At 34.4% G+C, this 22,292-nt stretch overlaps 1 protein-coding gene across 6 annotated transcripts in view; it reads left to right on the forward strand.

Annotated features, from left to right (window-relative positions):
- FRYL (FRY like transcription coactivator) overlaps positions 1-22,292 on the forward strand; it is a 302,580-nt gene that overhangs the window by 189,958 nt on the left and 90,330 nt on the right. For all 6 annotated transcript variants that reach the window (XM_057547273.1, XM_057547272.1, XM_057547271.1 and 3 more), the window contains 8 exons: positions 3,197-3,295; positions 4,329-4,430; positions 9,894-9,997; positions 10,197-10,305; positions 12,287-12,373; positions 14,836-15,007; positions 15,511-15,643; positions 17,949-18,056. In XM_057547273.1, coding sequence (XP_057403256.1) covers positions 3,197-3,295; positions 4,329-4,430; positions 9,894-9,997; positions 10,197-10,305; positions 12,287-12,373; positions 14,836-15,007; positions 15,511-15,643; positions 17,949-18,056 — 914 coding nt within the window. The remainder of the gene's footprint in view (positions 1-3,196; positions 3,296-4,328; positions 4,431-9,893; positions 9,998-10,196; positions 10,306-12,286; positions 12,374-14,835; positions 15,008-15,510; positions 15,644-17,948; positions 18,057-22,292) is intronic.

Genomic DNA, 22,292 nt, shown 5'->3' on the forward strand with positions numbered 1-22,292 from the left:
CATGTATGTTTAGGATTGTATATCCTCTTTAATTAACACCATTATAATTGTGAAATAACCTTACTTATCTCTGATAATATTCTTTGCTCTGAAATCTACTTTGTCTGATATTAATATAGCCACTCCTGCTTCCTTTTGATTGTATAAGGATAGTATATCTTTTTCCATTTTTTCCTTTTAATCTACTTGTGTTTTTATATTAAAAAAAAACTATATATATATATATATATTTTTTTTTTGTAGGCAGGATATGGTTGGTTCTTGCTTTTTTATCCAGTCTGACAGTCTCTGCCTTTTAATTGGGCACCACATACATTTGATACGATTATTGATACAGTTATTTTAAATCTGTCACCTTCTGATTGTGTTTTTAATTTTCCCATCTGTTCTTTGTTTCCTTTTTCTACTATTTTTTTGAATTAATTGAATATTTTTGTGATTCTTTTATCTCCTTTGTTGGCTTATTAGCTATATCTGATTGTTTTGTCATTTTATTGTTTATGGTATACATCTTTAACTTATCGTTGTCTACCTCAAGTGATATTATACTGTTCATGTGTAGCGTAAAAACCATACACAATGGTACACTTTCATTTCTTCCCTGAAAATTCTTACACAGCAGTAAGCTGGGGCCATCAAAGGGCTCACCTCATCTCTTTTCCATTCCTCAGGGGTCACTTTATTTTGTTGACTGATGTATGATGTTTTGCGTATCATTTCATATATTTTGTTCCTTTTTGGTTGTTTCAGATGGTAAAATAAGTCTAGCCCCCTTTATACCACCTTGGCTAGAAATGGAAGTTAGTAAGATTCACTTTATTCAGGTTTTTTTCTATTTAAAATATTTTAAAATGAAGAAATTTATTTTCATACTGAGAATCAAATGTAACTGTTTTGACTTTTATTTTTAAATATTGAATTAATTGACTTGTGATCTATGTGTTCATATGGAATGGTTTATGGTATTCAGGTCCTATCTTTAGAACATGTTCAGAAAAGATGGACAGGGAATTGTAAGAAAAATTAAGAATTTAAAATATTAATGACATAGCAGTTGTAGAGATTGGCATGATTTTTTTTGACCAGTTTTGAATATTTACTTAGAGTTAAATACTTGAAGATTTTTTAAATGAGTACGAACAGAAGTCATGAACTATAAGTTTGTAAGTAGTTTGAGTCAAATACCCCACCCCCACTCTCACCTCAGTTTTAACTGTGAAAATAGGTTCATTTTGCCAAGAAGAAAACAGATGATCATTTATAAAACCATGTCAGCTTAGCTTAATGAAGTACATCATTAGTGCATGTACTTCAATTTCTTTTCCTAGAAATGGTTTGAAACACTGTGTATCCATCCCAAATTGTCATTTGTGCTTCCCCCTTGTCTGAAAAATCTGTTTTTGCCAGATATCTGAGATTATGTTGTAGTTTTTAAGGTAACTCATCAAAAGGAGCAGATTGTGGGAAGAAAGACCCTCGACTGTGGTCCATTATTACTGTGTTGCCTAATTCTTCTTTTATGCCATGTTTGCTTTTGTATTTTATTTGTTTACTAGGGTTGCCCTTACAAAGTACCACAAACTAGGTGGCTTAAACAACAAAAATTTATTGTCTCACATCTATGGAGGCTAGATGTCTAAGACCAAGGTGTTGCCAGGTTGATTTTTTTCTGAGTGCCGTGAGGAAAATCTGTTCCGTGCCTCTTGCCTAACTTCCGGTAGTTTACTGAAAATCTTTGATCTTCCTTGTCTTATAGATGTATCACCCTGATCTCTGCCATCATCTTCACATGGTGTTATCCATGTGTGCATGTCTTTGTCCAAATTCTCCCCCCCCACCTTTTTAAAATTAATTTTTATTGGAGTGTAGTTGCTTTACAATGTTGTGTTAGTTTCTACTATACAGCAATACAGCTATACGTATACATATATCCCCTCTTTTTTGGATTTCCTTCCCATTTAGGTCACCACAGAGCACTGAGTAGAGTTCCCTGAGCTGTACAGTAGGTTCTCATTAGTTATCTATTTTATACCTAGTATCAATAGTGTGTATATGTCAATCCCAGTCTCCCTATTCATCCCCCGCCCCCTTTTTTAAGGACGCCAGTCATGTTGGAGTAGCCCCTGCCCCAACTTCAATGTGACCTCATTCTAACTTAACTAATTATATCTGCAATGACCTGTTTTCATATAAGGTCACATTATGAGGTATGTGGGGTTAGGACTTCAGTATATGAATTTTGGGACAATTCAATCCATAACACCAGCCTCTGCACATAGAACTCTTTCTGTCTGGAACATTCTTGCCTCTCAAATAACCTCCAGCCTCCTTTCCTGGTTAGATTCTACTTATTTATTCATTATATGTATTGAGTGCTTTCTGTGTGTCAGGGCCTCTTCCGTCCACAGGGAATACAACAGTGATCAAGGTAGGAAAGACTCCCTGCTCTTACAGAGCTTACATCTAGTGCAGAAAACTCAAACAAGTATGTAAAATTATGTATCAAGAGTATATGCCAGATGTGGTGGTAAGTACTGTGCAGAAATGTAGAACAGGGTAGGGGCCTAAAAATTCTTGAAGTGGGCAGGGGAGTTGAAATTTTAAATAGAGTAATTAGGAAAGACCACCACCTTGAAAGAGATGGTGACGATTGAGCAAAAACTAAAGGAATAAGGGAGTAAGACATGCTGTATTTGGGGGAAGAGCTTCTTAGGCAGAAGGAACCAGTGCAGACATCCTGAAGCAAGAGCATGTTTGATGTGTTCTAGGAGCAACAAAGAAGCTAGTGTGGCTGGATCCTAGTGCAGGGGGCCAGAGTAGTGGGAGATAAGACCAGAAAGGTTAAATGGGAGGCTATTGCAGTATTTTAGGTAAAGAAATGCCGAATTCAGCTTAGATGTTACTTCCTTGTGGAGTTTTTCCATTGGGGCCTCTTCTGAGTGCTCCAAGAGCACAGAGAATTTCCTCTTAGAGCTCCTGTTATACCACACATTCATCTGCGTGTTCACCCAGGGCAGGAACCCGGTTTATCTTACTTACTCAACATTTGGTAATTTGGTATATTATGGGACTTCATCAGATACTCAGTGAATTATTGACTAATTTCAAACCTTACAGAAACTTATTGTAATCCTTGTATAGTTTGATCTAACACTTGTAACCATTTTCTTTGTTTTTGTATTATCTTTTTACCTAGGCTGTTAAAAATGAAGTGAATGTTCCCTGCTTGAAAAATTTTGTGGAGATGCTTTATCAGACTACTTTTGAACTGAGTTCCAGAAAGAAGCATTCATTGGTATTGAGAAACATTTCAAACCGTCATATGTTTAATTAGGAGTTTTAGTAATTGATTTATGAATTTAGTTGTTTTTTTTTAGTAGAGTTTTAAGAGAATTGTAAAAACTGAAATTGTAAAATATCCAAAGTGTAACACAGGGCAAATTTTACCTATTTTCTCCTGCTCTTTTGAAAACTTTCTGTTCTTAATTTTACTAGCTCTGTATTTGATAGGTTATTCAGACTTCATTCTAGGTATTTACCTGTCTTGACAGATGCTATAAATTATGTATTAGAATAAAGGAAAAGTTAAGTGTAGTCTCATATTAAACCATAAATTCCTTTATTTTACATTATAATAAATTGTATTCTGAAGCATTTGATTATTTAGGAGCTATTGTCTGTCTAATTACATCTTTTCTATTCAGAGATTTAAAGCATTTTTTTTCCCATTTCACCATCCACTTCAGTAACTTTGAGGGGTTTTTCTGTAAATTTGTATGCAGCTTGGAGAAAGTTTGGAGAATTGGACAAATACTTGACTGCTTAAGATAGAGGTATAATAATAAACACTGGTTGTGCCAGGCATTGAGCCAAGTGCTTTACATTCTTTGTCTTACTTTAAGCCTCACAACCCTATAGCATGTGTGTGATTAGCATTCTCCACTTTACATGTTAGGAAAGTGAGGCTTCGAGCACTTTAACGTATCCTCCCTGAAGTCACACACCTGATGAATAGAAAACTGCAACATTAATGCAGGTCTGTCCTCTGATCCCAGGACCACTGTACTGGTTAGAGGAGGAATGGGTCTAGGGAGAAATAATAGCACATTTCTCACTTGGGGAGATGTGATAGATCAGGAAATTGTTCTTATAGAAAATCTACCCTTTATCATTCTTTGTTAGATTACTCCCTGAGATCGTATTTTTTTGATTACAAATGGGAAAACTGCTAATAGAACTTTTTTTGTTTATGAGAATGAATGAAATATAATTTACAAGTCCAGTGCTTTTTCATAAAAATGTTATTCTCTTTCTTCTGTCTCCTATAGGCTCTATATCCATTAATTACCTGCCTTTTATGTGTCAGTCAAAAACAGTTTTTTTTAAATAACTGGCATATTTTCCTACAGAACTGTTTGTCACATTTAAAGGTAAGACTTAATCTCATTTCTGACCTGTAAATACTGACTGTAGTATATTCACTTATGCATATACATTGAACAGTATATAATAAAACTTTCAGTACTATAGTTCATTTGAATAGTGATACTTTAACGTATTCCTTTTCTTATACATACTTCATTCCTTCTATAGGGAATCATGTTATAGACATGAATAAACTGTTAATTAAAAATTTAGTTGGTCTTAATGAATGCAAAATTATACATTTGTAATGATTGTTTATATTATCTTGGATCTAGCAATACTTGTTAATAAATAAATTCCTTTGGAATTTCAGAGTATTAGTTTAATCTTATAAAACTCTCCAGATGCTTATTTTGCGTTTTCTCTTGAGAAAATTCAGTAATGTTGGCTCAAGTCTGAATAATATGAAAAAAGCCTCGATAATAAAACATCAGTAAAAGCACATTGAGTGTTACGTATGCCCAGCCAAATCTAAAAGTATGGTGCTGGATCCGCACAGATGTGAAAGCTCCTGAAATGATTCTGACTTGAATCAAAGGAGAATTAATTGTTATTTACACTATTTGGCACATCTATGTCCAGTCTCTTAGGGTTGAAAACAAAACTGTGAGATAGAAGGATCATTACCTGCCCAGGATGCTCTGCTGGCAGAATCTAACAGGATCTTCTTTTCTTCTGTGGATAGGACCACAGTTAATATCTGACACAGAACGTGGGAATACTCCTCATCTGCATGTCATGTGACTGCTCGATTTGAATACCATTTTGATACATAAATGAATGTATTTGAATATTTGCTTACATGTTATAGAAACACGTAGACATGGCATTTCGTTTTCTGTTATTCCTCTAAGTTAGGGTTAAGACTGAAAAACTTAAACTTGGAAGACAATGAAACCAAGGCACAGAGAGGTTAAATGAGTTGTCTCTGACTCTGCAGCTCATCGTGATATTGTGAGAAATAGGACTGGCTTTTTTTTTTCTCACTTCAGGATTGCTTCACTGGACAACGTTATCCTATATATCTTTTTTTTTTTTTTAATGATTTTACATATCATTTTGAAAAATACTTTGATTTCTTAGTAAGGTGTACTAAAATATGTCTTTGAAAAATATGTTTGGCTATTTTCCTCCTAGATATACATACACTGATGTTATTCATATTTGGGTGAGAATTGATATATTCTCTTTGCTCTGTTTATGAAAATTCCCAGGACCAATCAAGCTGGTTAAATTCTTTATGTCATGCAACCAGAAAATAAGTTTTATTTAAGTACATTATATTGTTTCTGTCCTTATTTTGATAATTCATACAGATTTAGGTACTGAAAGGGAATTAATCATTTTCTGGGTAGTATGATTCTTCAAACTTTTAATAACATATTTTAAGACACGCATTTAAGTGTTCCTGGAAGTTTGCTTTGTTTCATGACAATTCATACTTTTCTGTTGCTTGTTGGAATGTTTTTATATATATACACGTTTCCACCTAACATATTTGCAGTTCTTTCGCAGTACTTTAACTTTTTTTTTTTTATTTTGGCTTAAGGCTTTCATTTAAAATGCTCTGTTTTCTTTGAACCCTTACCTCCTGTTAAATATTTCTGGCATATTGTCCATTTTCATTAATGGCTGTGTCAATCTGCCAGGCTAAAGGAGATAAGAGCCACTTAGCATGAATATTTGGAATATAGTTGTCTTGACCATTAACCTTTAACTTACATTAAGGCTCTATTCAGCAGAAATTTTATGACTTGGTTCCTGCTTGTTAAGTTTTAGATACTGTGGCTACGCTACATAGTTGAGGTAAGGAGTCGAGCATTCAGAGAAAAACTATGCTAATTATCTGTTGTGACAGGTATCATTTATTTGTTTTGTATACAGGAAAAGTTGGTCCAAGATAAAGGTCTTACCTAAATTGATTTTGTTTTGAGATTCAAGTAATCTCTTGAGTTCAAAAAAATCTGTAACACTTTTCCATTTATTAGACCTACTACTCCTTAAAATAGATTTTTATTAGTATTTATTTTAGGCTAGATTCTCTAAGTACAATATCTCATTTAATTCTTACTATAACTGAGGCTGAAAGAAGATAAGTAAGTAACCCAAGTTTAGGGAGCCAAAAAAGTGATAGAGATAGAATTTGCATCTAATCCATCCAGTTCAATAAAATTTGCTCTTTCTGGTCTACCATGTTACCTTCTAATGTACTATAAGGAATGTTGCTTTACTGAGTATTTTAAAAAATATTTTTGGCTATAATTCTGGGATAGTAAAAAGGCATTATTCCCTAGAGTCATAAGAATAAATATGATGCATTTTCAAGGCACTTTAATATACCGCCCAATTTTTAAAAAATTACCATACTAGTTTCTGAAGTTGGTGACCATGAAAAATGGGCATTAGTCTGTAGGTCCATAAATAGCATGAGAGAACATCAGTTTATTTTCACCGAAAGTGTTAAATCTGCTGTTTTTGTCCCAAACATAATTTGGTAGTTTCCCATTCCCCAATCTTTATGTCAAATTAGGTCATTATGTGAAAAATGATTTTAAAGTTTCTAAAGAATAATTGAGAGAGAGAGAGAGAGGAGTAAGAGTAGATGCCATGTAAAAATAATTTAGATATTTTTTTCTACAGTGTATGCTTATTTTCTTTTAAAAATTGAAACTGATCTGAAATCAAATGCAGTAATTGTAGAGGAAAAATTAGATAGTTAAAAATGTATCTATTTTCTCTCAGTTTGAGTGTTGTAGATGTATCCTATGATGCCCAAATTATAGAATTTTTTTTTCTTCAGTGATTCTAGCCACTGTCTTGGACATTTCAAATTTCTTCTAAATAGAGACCTTGGTGAAGAGCTGTCTTGTTTTGTGCTTATTTTCATCTAACATGCATGTGCTGCATCTCATGTTTATGTTTGCTGTCTCACATTGCTTTATTTAGATGCCATCTAACAACAGTATCAGAAAACAAATAGAAACACTCCAGGTGAGTCGTGTTGATGTTACAAAGTAAAATATTGCTTTATCTCCTTTAAGTGTGGCTTTTTTCCCCCTTTACCCATGGCTGCGTTGCATGTCCAACGTATTTATTTAAGTCTGCTTCTCGTATTGTAAAAGAAGAGCAGCACACAGCAGGAACATTCTACCGAAAGTTTAATATTAATGTGGTCCCAAGAAGATGAATTTAAGAGAGAGAAGTGATACCGAATGTTGATTTTTAACCATAATCTTCAGTTTTAAAATATTCTGTTTAATTAAAATTAGCTGTTATAAATGATGCTTTTTATAACATTTTCCAATGAAATTCAGGAGACAGTAGCTCAGATTTTGAATATGATTTTGATGCAACACTTTAAAACTTCAACCCTACTGGTTTGAGTTTTAAACAAATCTTTTTTTGTTGTTGTTCACAGTAGGAAAAAAATGAAGAAACATTAAAATGATTGCTGCCAGAGAGCATATTTGCCTGACATCAAAACTGTATTATTTAAAATAGATAAGTAATCAGAACCTGCCGTTAAAAAAAAAGAAAGAAAGAAAGAAAAAAGAATTTTAAAAAACTGTATTATACGTTAATATTACTGGATTTTATTAATGTAATCTGATTATTCAAATTAGACCAAAATTGTAACTAGGGAATTATGTATCTTTGTTTAAGGATCAGATCAATTTAGGATGTTTTCATTATTCAGAGATATATAGCAGCATTGCAGTTACCGAGTAAACAATTATATAATTTTTATCACTTTTTATCTTTTCTGGAATTGTTCATTATAAAATAAGTCTGCTTTGTAAAAGATAGTAGTCCATCTTGGAAAGTTTGAAATTCAAATTTTATTTCATGCCAGATACCTCAGCACATAAGATAAGATAATCCAAATACTTTATTAACAATTTATATGAGAAGAATTTTTATGTGGAATTGGACTTAAATATTTCTATTATATAATTTATTATATGTTAATTTGTAGTATTCATATTTTGAAAAGATAATTTAACTATGTGAAAGTATTATTTGGAGTGTACATAAAACTAATTGAACTCATATTTTGATATTTGAGACCTTGCATTTAAGTGATAGAAAAGAAAGTACTACAAAAAGCTTGGTTGTTATACTAGTAACATATATTGTGTGTAACTTTATATGTTACTTTAGTTACATTAGTAACAAATTAATAGAAAACTACTTGGGGAGTGTATTTGAAATTTGGAATCGCGGATTTGGCAGTAGAGGGAGAGACTGACTTTGAGACTCTGACCAGCTGAATAGTTGATACTCCATTCTGAATTATATCAGATTTTCATATACATAGATGTACAAAATTATATTTTCTAGTGGTTGTCTTTTTTAAAAACATGTCCAGTGGTAATCTTGTTGCATTGCTTTTAATCATACGTAGTGGATGTCTATTATTCTATAGTCTGAGAAAACATAAAATAGAATGGTAAATTACTTAGTATTTAAAAACTCCCTTTTGTCCATTGTTATATATAAAATAATTGTTTAACAATAAGAAATCTCTCAAACCAGATTAAATAAATGCTAATTTATAGCACTAAATGCATCCTACAACTAATTAACAGATGTATAAAGAGTTTCTCCTACTAAAGGTGATTATTAGCTAATTTTCAAAATTTACAATTAAATCTCATTACATGTCTCTTGTCATTTAAGTACTTCACTTTTTGTAATAGCTAGTATGAAGAAAAGGTTTGCTGATCAAATTGCGATTGAAATGGATACTTTGCTGATTTTAAATAATAATGTTCTAATTCTAAATTAAAAAATTAAAGGTAAACACCTGACACTTACTGAGCATTTAACATGTGTCAGGCAGTGTTCCAAGTGCTTTTCACGTAATAACTCCCTTAATCTGTGAGGTAGGTACCGTGTTATCTCCATTTTAGAGCTGAGGAAACTGTTTCACCAGTTGATCCAAGGATGGGGTTTGGCCAGTCATTCCTAATTTCAGAGTCTATGCTCTTAACCCACCATTCCGTACTCCTTCGTTTAAGTATAATCACTCAATAGTATTTTGTGTTATTCCATAAGTGCAAATATCTATAACAACATTTGGTGTTCCAAATTTTAACTGTGTATGAGCTGCAGTGAATTACGGCAAAGATGAGCAATCCTTTCATCATTATGTCAGTATTGTTGTGTGTCCCATTTACCATCAGGTAAGTTGAAGTGTGTATAATTTCAGAGTTCTTAGAGATACTAATAGTATTTTGTTTTGAGAATATAAGGGACGGCTCAATTTCCTTATTTATGGTTGCTTTTGAGCTCTCTGTACTTACTGTATACCAAATATATACTTACATATTTAAACCTGTTTTAGATTGAATAAAGAAGGGAATGGAGGGGGCTTTTAGTTGTTGACAGAGAATATAATTGATCTTAAATTATTGCAAGTACTTTGATAAATAAGCTTATTTTTATTCTCTTTTGTTTCTAAACAGAATAAAGATCCTAAAATGTCTCGAGTTGCACTGGAATCTTTGTATAGATTGTTGTGGGTCTATGTAATTAGAATAAAATGTGAAAGCAACACTGTAACTCAAAGGTGAGTGCCTTTGTTTTAAAGCATATTTAAAATAACATCTTGGTAAAAAATGCCACACTGATGAATTTTAGTTAACATTACAAATACCTTGAGGAGGGATATGAATTATCTTGACATATTATGAAGGATGGAGAGGATATTTTGCTAATGTTTTGTTGATTTCATTCTGTCATTATGACTAAATCTTTTTTCCCTACAGTCGTCTTATGAGCATAGTGTCAGCACTTTTCCCAAAAGGGTCACGTAGTGTGGTTCCTCGTGATACACCTCTCAATATATTTGTGAAGATTATTCAGTTCATTGCTCAGGTGAGTGCCTCACCTCATAATACCTATATACATGTAAATTGTAAGAGTAACTTAGAGTCATAGGATTTGTTACACATCTAAAAGCATGATAACAAAACATTTATTAATACTGAATAGTGAAAAATAAAAGTATGCTTTAAAAAGTAAAAAATAAATGATGCTAATGATTTTTGTGTGTGTGCAAAATACATTTAGATGATTGATCTACACACTTGGAAAGGAGACTCACAGGAGGAGACACTTAATTTAGGAAAAGTCAAGAAAATGTCTCATAATCCTCCTCTTGTCTATTTACTAACTAGTTCCTGAGTGTCTTGAAAGATTTTGGAACATTGTTTTCATAACCTGCATTAATCTAGGTTCTCAGGTACAGACACTAGAGTCCGTGGTAGCTAGTTGAACCCAAAGGGGTCTTTTAAGGAATAGAGGTCGTTCACAGAATCACTCAGAGGACTGAAGAAACAGATTCTAGCCGAAATGGAAATCCAGAGGAAACTACACCATCGGGCTACCAAGGAAGCTGCTTCCTCTGCCACAGTCAAAAACCTGCCAAATTAGGAAGTGCCCCAAGCACTTGAGAATCATGTTTCCACCACAATCCCCACCAGTAAAATAGATTCCTTTGTCCCTGTCCTCCCCCTCCTCCTCCCGTACCCCAGTTCCCAAGGGTTCCCGTGAGTATATCACTTGACTGGGTCTCAGTCACATCCTGAAGCCTATTGTCCAAAGGCATCCTGGGAAATATTTTAGCTTTCTAGCCTCTGCAGTAAAGGAAGGTTTATTTGAAGAGGATTAAATGGGGGCTGAGTAAGCAAATCCATGGCTCTGGTCACATTCTCTTTTGGGACATCAGCCCTGGAGAAGCATAGGTAGGGTTACCTTCTCAGTTTGGGAAAAACACTTTGGTTCCAGAATGTTCATTGAGTTCTCTTTGAACTAAAACTATGACAACGAAGATGACCCGTAATGTAATTATTTTTGACAATGAAGAAATAAGGAATATTTAAATAAAACTAATACATTTCTATTTACGGGAGCACAGAATTAATGATAATTAGATAAGAATAAATGTGTCAGTAAGATGAATGAAAGCAGATTGTGCTTTAGATCTGTTGTTGAGAAAACTTTTGCTATTTGGTTGCATCCCTTCCCCGAGGGTCGTACCCACTCCCTTTGCTTAATCACCTCACACCAGCACTCCTGCAGAACTATAGAGCTCCTCTCAAACATCAGTTACTCTTAGTTAACTTTTCTTTCCTTGGAGATTACCTTCCTGGAGCCCTGTTCTTTCTATCCCAGTATGAACTCCCTGCTCTCCAGACCTGCCTCATTGCTGTCGTCATGGGACTTCCTTTTATCATTATTTTGGGAATTCCTTCACTTAGGTCTTGAATATGAGTTTGGCAAATGAGTGTTTAAAACTTCTATCCTGCTGGTTTGGCTATTAAACCAGTCATTTGATAATTAAATCATGTATCTATAATCATACACTTTTAACATTAATTCATACGTAGTTTTCTTTTGTCCAACTAGATTCAGGAACTTCTTGTGGGCACAGACCTGTATTGTTGCCATTATTTGTATAATTCTTAACATGATACCTAACTTATACAGGCAGACCCTTGTTCTATTGCGCTTTGCTTTATTGTGCTTCGCAGATATTGCCTTTTTTTACAAACTGAAGGTTTGTGGCGACTCTGTGTTGTCAGATGATGGTTAGTGTTTTTTAAGCAATAAAGTATTTTTTAGCTAAGGTTGTACATTGCTTTCTTAGGCATAATGCTATTGTACAGTTAATAGACTACAGTATAGTATAAACATAACTTTTATATGCACTGGGAAACCAGAAAATTTGTGTGACCTGCTTTATTCCGATTTTGCTTTATTGCGGTTTGGAACAAAACCCACATTATCTCCAAGGTATGCCCATAGCAGTAGAAAGCTATAAGGATTTATTGATTTTTTTTTTTTTTTTCTCTAGGAACGTTTGGATTTTGCAATGAAAGAAATAATATTTGATCTTCTCAGTGTTGGAAAATCTACCAAAACTTTCACCATTAATCCAGAGGTAAAAAAAATTATAATGGTAGTAATTTACTATCCATACAATTAAAAAAAAATTTTTTTTAAGCACAATTTCTGGAATCAGAACTCTTAGGCTCAAATCTCTAGTTAAAGACAAATTAAGGTAAATGTTATTTCCTACTTCTTTGGCCTTGTTATTCCCTTGTAAACTCCTACTCATCCTTTAGATATTAAATTTTCAGATTGTTTAAAAATATTTTTTGAAGTAATTGCTTATTGGAATTTAATGACACTGGAGAACGTAAAAAGACAAAATACGTGTTATATTTTCTCTTATTTCTTTTAAATGCCTGTGCTGGTCCTCCTCATAATCAAATCCTAAGATATATATTTATGTAGTTAACAAATGAGCTCAAAAGTTATTGAAGCTTTTTTTTTTTTAAATAAATTTATTTATTTATTTATTTACGGCTGTGTTGGGTCTTCGTTTCTGTGCGAGGGCTTTCTCCACTTGCAGAGAGCGTGGCCCTCTCACTGTTGCGGCCTCTCCCGTTGCGGAGCACAGGCTCCAGACGTGCAGGCTCAGTAGTTGTGGCTCACGGGCCTAGTTGCTCCACGGCATGTGGGATCTTCCCAGACCAGGGCTCGAACCCATGTGTCCCCTGCATTGGCAGGCGGATTCTTAACCACTGCGCCACCAGGGAAGCCCTGAAGCTTTTTATTTGTAGGATTTTTAAGATAGGTTAATAATTATTTCCAAATTTTTAAAGTGAGCAGAAAAGACTTTTTATAGATGACATGCTTAAAACCTGGTTCTCAGCAACAAAAATCACATAATGAAAGGCGTTTTCTTGATCATCCATTTTCAAAAATATTCTCTTCATTGAACGAGTTTATTTCTGAAATTAAGTTTTTTCCTCACTGAAATGCTCATACTAAGAGTAGAAAAAATGTCAATTGTGCTGTTTTGTTGTTGTTGTTGTTTTTCTACAGGCTTACTTTATTAGGATTTTCTTCAATCTGTATTTTCTTTTCAGGAATCTTTTTAAGCTTGTGAGAGCTAGTTTAGTTAAAGCCAGATAAAATGATCTGTTAATCCACTTAATCAAATCAAGCAAATTGCAATACACTGAAAGAATGAATAAGTGAGGACACCTCTGTGAACCACGGTACACTGTGGAATTTTCCACAATGACATTCCAAGATGTCATATGTAAAGAGGGGTAAATCTTAAAACCTTGATCTTATTTAAATAAAAAATATATGAACGAAAGTTTTATTTTCTCCCTGTATTCCAGTGAACCATCTTACACACCCACTGGGATGCATATACCCATTTTAGAGACCACTGGTGTAGGTCATAACTAATGACAGCTTGGGCTGAGATGGTGTGGTGTGGATAGAGAGGTCATTTACTGAGAAAAGAAACACTGAGAAGATACTGCGTTTGGCGGGGAAGAGGGCATTTGGTTTGAACATGGCAAATCTGAGGCAGCTTTCTGACATCCAATTAGAAGTGTCAAATTGGTCTGAGGGTCCAAGTTCAGAGGAGAAATAAGGCTTAAAATTAGCAGGCGATCTGGTATGGGTGGTAATTGAAGCCATGTAAATACATGAAATTGCTTTGGGAGAGAATACATAATGATAGGAAAAGGCAGCCTAGGAACTTGCCTTGAAGCAGTCTAACATTTAATATTCAGATAAAGGAGGGTAAATTTGAAATATGGACAGAGATGACACAGTCAGCAGTGGCACACTTGTATCCAAGGAAGGGAGGGTTTCAGGGAAGAAGGAATATTTGACAGTGTCCCATGCTGCTGAAAAGTCAGATAGGATGCAGGAAAAATGCCCACTGTTTTGAGCAATATTGTCACTGATGAGTGAGAGGGAAGTATTATGGGGAGCGCTCATTCCATTAAGATAGTTGAGTATAGTTAACAGGAATCAGATATATTCAGTTAAAAGGGAAATGCTGAAGATGCAAGAAAGCGAAGGGAGAATTGATAGTGTAGTTTCCTGATAATGCAAGAGCGGATGGGATTCTAATAACTAGGAATACCAGCACCCCTCGACTGTAACAGGAGCAAAGTAGAGGAAGAAGAGGTGCAGATATAAGTAGATCAGTGTGTTTTGTAGTGAGAGATTGAGGAAGGTTGATGGTTTTTTTCTGACTGTGAAGTGGGTGACAGATCATCTGCTTACAGAGGGGAGAGTATGGTGTCAGGGTAGGAGAGTTGAGGAAGGGATGAAAGAGGTTTGAAATAAGCTAGAAAATAAAAGAGCCAGTTGACCTCATAAGTGAATGGGTGGCCCTTGGGAATTTGATATTAAAGCACATTCCAGTGCCTGGGCTAGTTAAAAAAAATGTTGGACGGAAAGGTTTGTGTTTCTTCTGTCCTCCTTCCTCACATCCCCCAGTGTTATTTGATGAGATATTTTTAGCATGAAAAAAAAGGAATTTTCTGACACTCTGACTTCTTTACTTTGAAACTTTTTTCTCTGAAGAGGATGAACATAGGCCTCAGAGTGTTCCTTGTAATAGCGGACAGTTTGCAGCAGAAAGATGGTGAGCCGCCAATGCCAACAACAGGAGTTATTCTTCCCTCAGGAAACACTCTGCGTGTAAAGAAAATTTTTCTCAATAAAACCTTGACAGATGAAGAGGCAAAAGTCATAGGTTAGTGTTAACTGGAATAAGTCAATAATACAGTTTAATATTCTTTTGTGAAAGGTTATGATCAAATCTAAAATGTATACATTTGCCTGTGTAAATGTATACATACATGTATATATTTGCCTATGAAAGTATATATTTGCCTGGTTATTCCAGTGTACAGAGTGATTCAAAAATGAATACTTTTTTTTATAATGTCCATAAGTTGTTATGTTAAAAGTCTTCTGGTTAAATATTTTCTCACATGATACTATTCACTGTATTTTGTCCTTCCTTCAAATTAATTTCAGTTGTGTGCATAATTTTTACACATTTTCTCCAATATACTGAAGCAAATTATCAGGGAGAATAGTATGTCAAAGTCAGAACTCCTTCTTTTGTAACAAAAATAAGCTAATGTAATTTAAAGGTTGATAGGCTTTTATTTTTTACAGAAAATAATTGTAACTATTCTTTATCTAATTTTTGACATTTTATAACTGTGAGGTTTTCTCCCCCCTTCCCAGGAATGTCTGTTTACTATCCTCAAGTGAGAAAAGCGTTAGACAGCATTCTCAGACATTTGGACAAAGAAGTCGGAAGACCAATGTGTATGACTAGTGTGCAGATGTCTAATAAGGAGCCTGAAGATATGATTACGTATGTAGTCAATTATTTCTCTTCATTGCTATTTCAGTTTTCATAAGTAAAGTGGGTTGATTCTTGCTTGTTTCCTTCCTTGTTTCCTTCCTTTCTCTTCTGGAGTTCGCCCCTATTGCCATCTGCGGCAGTTTTTAATACAGCGATTCCTCCCACAGGCTCAGTTTTACTCTTTAAAGTGCTGTCAAACCAGTATAGATAGCAAAAGTCATCCTGGATCCGTCCAGTTTGTTGTCAGTGATGATGCCTTATACTTATTCTGTGAGCGAGAGAGAAATGCTAGTGACCCCAGATGTGTGTGGACATGGTTGGTTTATTAAGTCAAACAAATGCTCTTATTTCCAGAGCCTTGTTCAACAAAAAAAGAAAACCTGAACATCTCCTGGGAACTGAGGGTGCAGAGGGGAATAATGTATGAGTGGCTTTTTGTGTGAGAAACTGTACCTCATCTCTCCCCCATCCCACTGCCAGCACTGCTTGTCAACCCATGTTTTCTTCCCTTATTGTTAGGGACTTCCTCCTCAGGAAGATATATTTTATGGCAACAACGTTTACTTGCTAGGAAGTGTCTACATATTCTTTATAAGAGGACTTTTTTTAAGGTGTTAATATCTGCATTGTACATCTTAGATAACCAAATTGGATATTGGATCTCTCAATTAATGCATAGTTACTATATACTAGAAAATCTTAATATCTCTGAGAGTTTCTCTAATGCGAAGTTTTTTTTCCTGCGTTACTTCCTCTGGGAAGTCTTCATCCTTTTTGTCACACTTTCCTCATTTCGGCCTGTAAATTTGCCCACACTGAGTTCCTCTGGCTGCGTATGTAGGGTCTTCAATGACAGCAGTGTCAGCACTCCCTGGTCAGCTAGTTCCTCTGTAACTCCATTAATGTTTGATTCATATTGGGTTGACCAAAAAGTTTGTTTGGGTTTTTCCATAAGATGTTACAGAAAAACCCAAGCAAGCTTTTTGGCCAACCCAATATTTCACTTCCAGTATTCACTTTTCCTTTCTTTGCTGTACTTTAATCTTTGTTGGCCAGTTTCCTGTTTTGATTATCCATTTTTGTCAGATGGATACTCACCTGAGTTTACCCCTGGAGACAAGGAATCAGCACAACTACATAATTTGCCATGTATGTGTGAACCGAATAACAGATGTGCAGTGACCAATCATGACAGACTTTGAAAAAATTAATGTGATTAAGTCACTGGTTATGATACACATCTGTTTTTTACATCCTGATTTGTGCACTGAGGAGCTAATAGGGAAGCTTGGCTATACAATTACTTACAGTTAATGGTAACAGAAAATTGAACCACATTGTTGGAGACTGATACTATTTAACTAAATTGTGGTAACTGAAATTCATGCATGTTGGAACCAAGCTGAGAAAACTGACTGTATATAAAATCACTGAAAGTAAGTAGTAGGTCCATTGCCATGATAATGGATACTGAGCCGAAAACTCTTAAAACATCCAAATTCTTGTCTATATAAGAATTATTTTATTGGGCCAATTGAAGAATAATTTGGGTAAAATAAATTAACAGCTTCCCCTTGAAATGTAGACCAAAATAAAAACCAGTATATAAAAGGTTAGATATTTAAAATAAATAAAATCATTGAATAACTAGGGGAAAATACAGAAGAATTAAATTGTATCAAGCCTCTGGAGGAATCAGGGTTTTCAAAACTTCATATATTTTATTACATAAAAATTTTAAATATGTTTGTGTGTGTCTGTGTGTGTGTGTGTACATTCTGAAGTAAAATAAAAAGACAAGAAAAAACAACTCCAACAGTAGTATATGAGAATGTCTGGTTTCTAAAACCCTTGTTAGTATATGAGATTAAGAGAAAGAAAAAATTTTGTTGATTTTATAGACCCCCCCCAAATAACTAATATTTGGTTATTTAATGTCAATTTTATTATTTTAATAATTAAATATTTTCAAAGGTTAAATATTATATATTTAATTCTATTTGAAACAATTATAATATAAATAATTTACTTAAATAATACTTATTATTTAAACATAATAGTTGTTATACTTGTTTTTAATCACTGAAAACCTTTTTTGCTGGCTACCTGTGTTTTTTTCCTGAATTATCCATATATTCTTTTCTGCATTTATAAACTGATAATTATTTACTGGATTTGTATATGCTTTTTAAAATAAATACATTAAACTTTTGGAGGTGAGCTCATTTTCTGTAATAATTTTTCCAAGTTTGCTTTCATTATCTGGTGTATGTAAGATTCTTCTTATTAAGTCCTCTTGTGATCTGTTTTTCAGGGGGGAAAGAAAACCCAAAATTGATTTGTTTAGAACTTGTATTGCTGCTATTCCAAGGTTGATTCCTGACGGTATGAGCAGAACTGACCTCATTGAATTGTTAGCAAGGTAAATGAGAATTACTGTTTGTGAGGTTACCTTTTATCTCTTTAAATCTCTTTAAATTTCTAATGCTCCCCTGTTACACTATTATCACTAAAAAAGTAGTGATAAAGACATTTTTAATCCTTTATTTGATAACTTTCTAAACTCCCATTTTGTCTTGTATGTTTTGTTAACACTTTCTCCTCACTCATTTTTTGTTGTTGTTGTTGTTGATGAAATTTAATCTCAAGATGTATTTAATGACTTTAATTTTATGGCAGAGACGTCAAAGCCTTTCTTTCCCCAGGGAATGAGAGCAACGAATGACTTGATATCCTAAATGTGAAATCCTAAAAGTATCTTTTTTTTTTTATAACATCTTTATTAGAGTATAATTACGTTACAATGTTTTGTTAGTTTCTGCTTTAAAACAAAGTGAATCAGCTATATGTATACATATATCCCCATATCCCCTCCCTCTTGCGTCTCCCTCCCACCCTCCCTATCCCACCCCTCTAGGTGGTCACAAAGCACCGAGCTGATCTCCCTGTGCTATGCGGCTGATTCCCACTAGCTATCTATTTTACATTACATGTCCATGCTACTCTCTCACTTCGTCCCAGCTTACCCTTCCCACTCCCCTTGTCCTCAAGTCCATTCTATACATCTGCGTCTTTATTCCTGTCCTACCCCTAGGTTCTTCAGAGCCATTTTTTTTTAGATTCCATATATATGTTTTAGCATACGGTATTTACTTTTCTCTTTCTGACTTACTTCACTCTGTATGACAGACTCTAGGTCCATCCACCTCACTACAAATAACTCAATTTCGTTTCTTTTTATCACTGAGTAATATTCCATTGTACATATGTGCCACATCTTCTTTATCCATTCATCTGTCTATGGACACTTAGGTTGCTTCCATGTCCTCGCTATTGGAAATAGTGCTGCAATGAACATTGGGGTGCGTGTGTCTTTTTTTTTTTTTTTAAACATTTATTTTAACATATTTCCATACATATTTCCATACAAATACAAGATTTTTAGAAATTTCATGTAATGTCTGAAACATTTATATTAACATATTTCCATACAAATAACCCAATGAAAGTTTAGTATTAGTTGTTTTGTTTTTTTATACTGCAGGTTCTTATTAGGCATCACTTTTATACACATCAGTGTATACATGTCAATCCCAATCGCCCAATTCAGCACACCACCATCCCCACCTCACTGCAGTTTTCCCCCCTTGGTGTCCATATGTCCATTCTCTACATCTGTGTCTCAACTTCTGCCCTGCAAACTGGCTCATCTGTACCATTTTTCTAGGTTCCACATACATGCATTAATATACGATATTTGTTTTTCTCTTTCTGACTTACTTCACTCTGTATGACAGTCTCTAGATCCATCCACGTCTCAACAAATGATTCAATTTCGTTCCTTTTTATGGCTGAGTAATATTCCATTGTATATATGTACCACAACTTCTTTATCCATTCGTCTGTTGATGGGCATTTAGGTTGCTTCCATGACCTGGCTATTGTAAATAGTGCTGTAATGAACATTCGGGTGCATGTGTCTTTTTGAATTACGGTTTTCCCTGGGTATATGCCCAGTAGTGGGATTGCTGGGTCATATGGTAATTCTATTTTTAGTTTTTTAAGGAACCTCCATATTGTTCTCCATAGTGGCTGTATCAATTTACATTCCCACCAACAGTGCAAGAGGTTTCCCTTTTCTCCACACCCTCTCCAGCATTTGTTGTTTGTAGATTTTCTGATGATGCCCATTCTAACAGGAGTGAGGTGATACCTCATTGGAGTTTTGATTTGCATTTCTCTAATAATTAGTGATGTTGAGCATCTTTTCATGTGCTTCGTGGCCGTCTGTATGTCTTCTTTGGAGAAATGTCTATTTAAGTCTTCTGCCCATTTTTGGATTGGGGTGTTTGTTTCTTTGATATTGAGCTGAATGAGCTGTTTATATATTTTGGAGATTAATCCTTTGTCCGTTGATTCATTTGCAAATATTTTCTCCCATTCTGAGGGTTGTCTTTTCGTCTTGTTTATGGTTTCCTTTGCTGTGCAAAAGCTTTGAAGTTTCATTAGGTCCCACTTGTTTATTTTTGTTTTTATTTCCATTACTCTAGGAGGTGGATCAAAAAAGATCTTGCTGTGATTTATGTCAAAGAGTGTTCTTCCTATGTTTTCCTCTAAGAGTTTTATAGTGTCCAGTCTTATATTTAGGTCTGGAATCCATTTTGAGTTTATTTTTGTGTATGGTGTTAGGGAGTGTTCTAATTTCATTCTTTTACATGTAGCTGTCCAGTTTTCCCAGCACCACTTATTGAAGAGACTGTCTTTTCTCCATTGTATATCTTTGCCTCCTTTGTCATAGATTAGTTGACCATAGGTGCGTGGGTTAATCTCTGGGCTTTCTATCTTGTTCCATTGATCTATGTTTCTGTTTTTGTGCCAGTACCATATTGTCTTGATTACTGTAGCTTTGTAGTATAGTCTGAAGTCAGGGAGTCTGATTCCTCCAGCTCCATTTTTTTGCCTCAAGACTGCTTTGGCTATTCGGGGTCTTTTGTGTCTCCATACAAATTTTAAGATGATTTGTTCTAGCTCCGTAAAAAATGCCATTGGTAATTTGATAGGGATTGCATTGAATCTGTAGATTGCTTTGGGTAGTATAGTCATTTTCACAATGTTGATTCTTCCAATCCAAGAACATGGTATATCTCTCCATCTGTTGGTATCATCTTTAATTTCTTTCATCAGTGTCTTATAGTTTTCTGCATACAGGTCTTTTGTCTCCCTAGGTAGGTTTATTCCTAGGTATTTTATTCTTTTTGTTGCAATGGTAAATGGGAGTGTTTCCATAATTTCTCTTTCAGATTTTTCATCATTAGTGTATAGGAATGCAAGAGATTTCTGTGCATTAATTTTGTATCCTGCAACTTTACCATATTCATTAATTAGCTCTAGCAGTTTTCTGGTGGCAGTTTTAGGATTCTCTATGTATAGTATCATGTCATCCGCAAACTGTGACAGTTTTACTTCTTCTTTTCCAATTTTTATTCCTTTTATTTCTTTTTCTTCTCTGATTGCTGTGGCTAGGACTTCCAGAACTATGTTGAATAATAGTGGTGAGAGTGGACATCCTTGTCTCGTTCCTGATCTTAGAGGAAATGCTTTCAGTTTTTCACCATTGAGAATGATGTTTGCTGTGGGTTTGTCATATATGGCCTTTATTATGTTGAGGTAGGTTCCCTCTATGCCCACTTTCTGGAGAGTTTTTATCAGAAATGGGTGTTGAATTTTGTCAAAAGCTTTTTCTGCATCTATTGAGATGATCATATGGTTTTTATTCTTCAATTTGTTAATATGGTGTATCACATTGATTGATTTGCGTATATTGAAGAATCCTTGCATCCCTGGGATAAATCCCACTTGATCGTGGTGTATGATCCTTTTAATGTGTTGTTGGATTCTGTTTGCTAGTATTTTGTTGAGGATTTTTGCATCTATATTCATCAGTGATATTGGTCTGTAATTTTCTTTTTTTGTAGTGTCTTTGTCTGGTTTTGGTATCAGGGTGATGGTGGCCTCATAGAATGAGTTTGGGAGTGTTCCTTCCTCTGCAATTTTTTGGAAGAGTTTGAGAAGGATGGGTGTTAGCTCTTCTCTAAATGTTTGGTAGAATTCACCTGTGAAGCCATCTGGTCCTGGACTTTTGTTTGTTGGAAGATTTTTAATCACAGTTTCAATTTCATTACTTGTGATTGGTCTGTTCATATTTTCTGTTTCTTCCTGGTTCAGTCTTGGAAGGTTATACCTTTCTAAGAATTTGTCCATTTCTTCCAGGTTGTCCATTTTATTGGCATAGAGTTGCTTGTAGTAGTCTCTTAGGATGCTTTGTATTTCTGCGGTGTCTGTTGTAACTTCTCCTTTTTCATTTCTGATTTTATTGATTTGAGTCCTCTCCCTCTTTTTCTTGATGAGTCTGGCTAATGGCTTATCAATTTTGTTTATCTTCTCAAAGAACCAACTTTTAGTTTTATTGATCTTTGCTATTGTTTTCTTTGTTTCTATTTCATTTATTTCTGCTCTGATCTTTATGATTTCTTTCCTTCTGCTAACTTTGGGTTTTGTTTGTTCTTCTTTCTCTAGTTTCTTTAGGTGTAAAGTTAGATTGTTTACTTGAGATTTTTCTTGTTTCTTTAGGTAGGCTTGTATAGCTATAAACTTCCGT

This window comes from Balaenoptera acutorostrata, chromosome 5 (genome assembly GCF_949987535.1).
Source record: "Balaenoptera acutorostrata chromosome 5, mBalAcu1.1, whole genome shotgun sequence".
Taxonomy (NCBI): Eukaryota; Metazoa; Chordata; class Mammalia; order Artiodactyla; family Balaenopteridae; genus Balaenoptera; species Balaenoptera acutorostrata.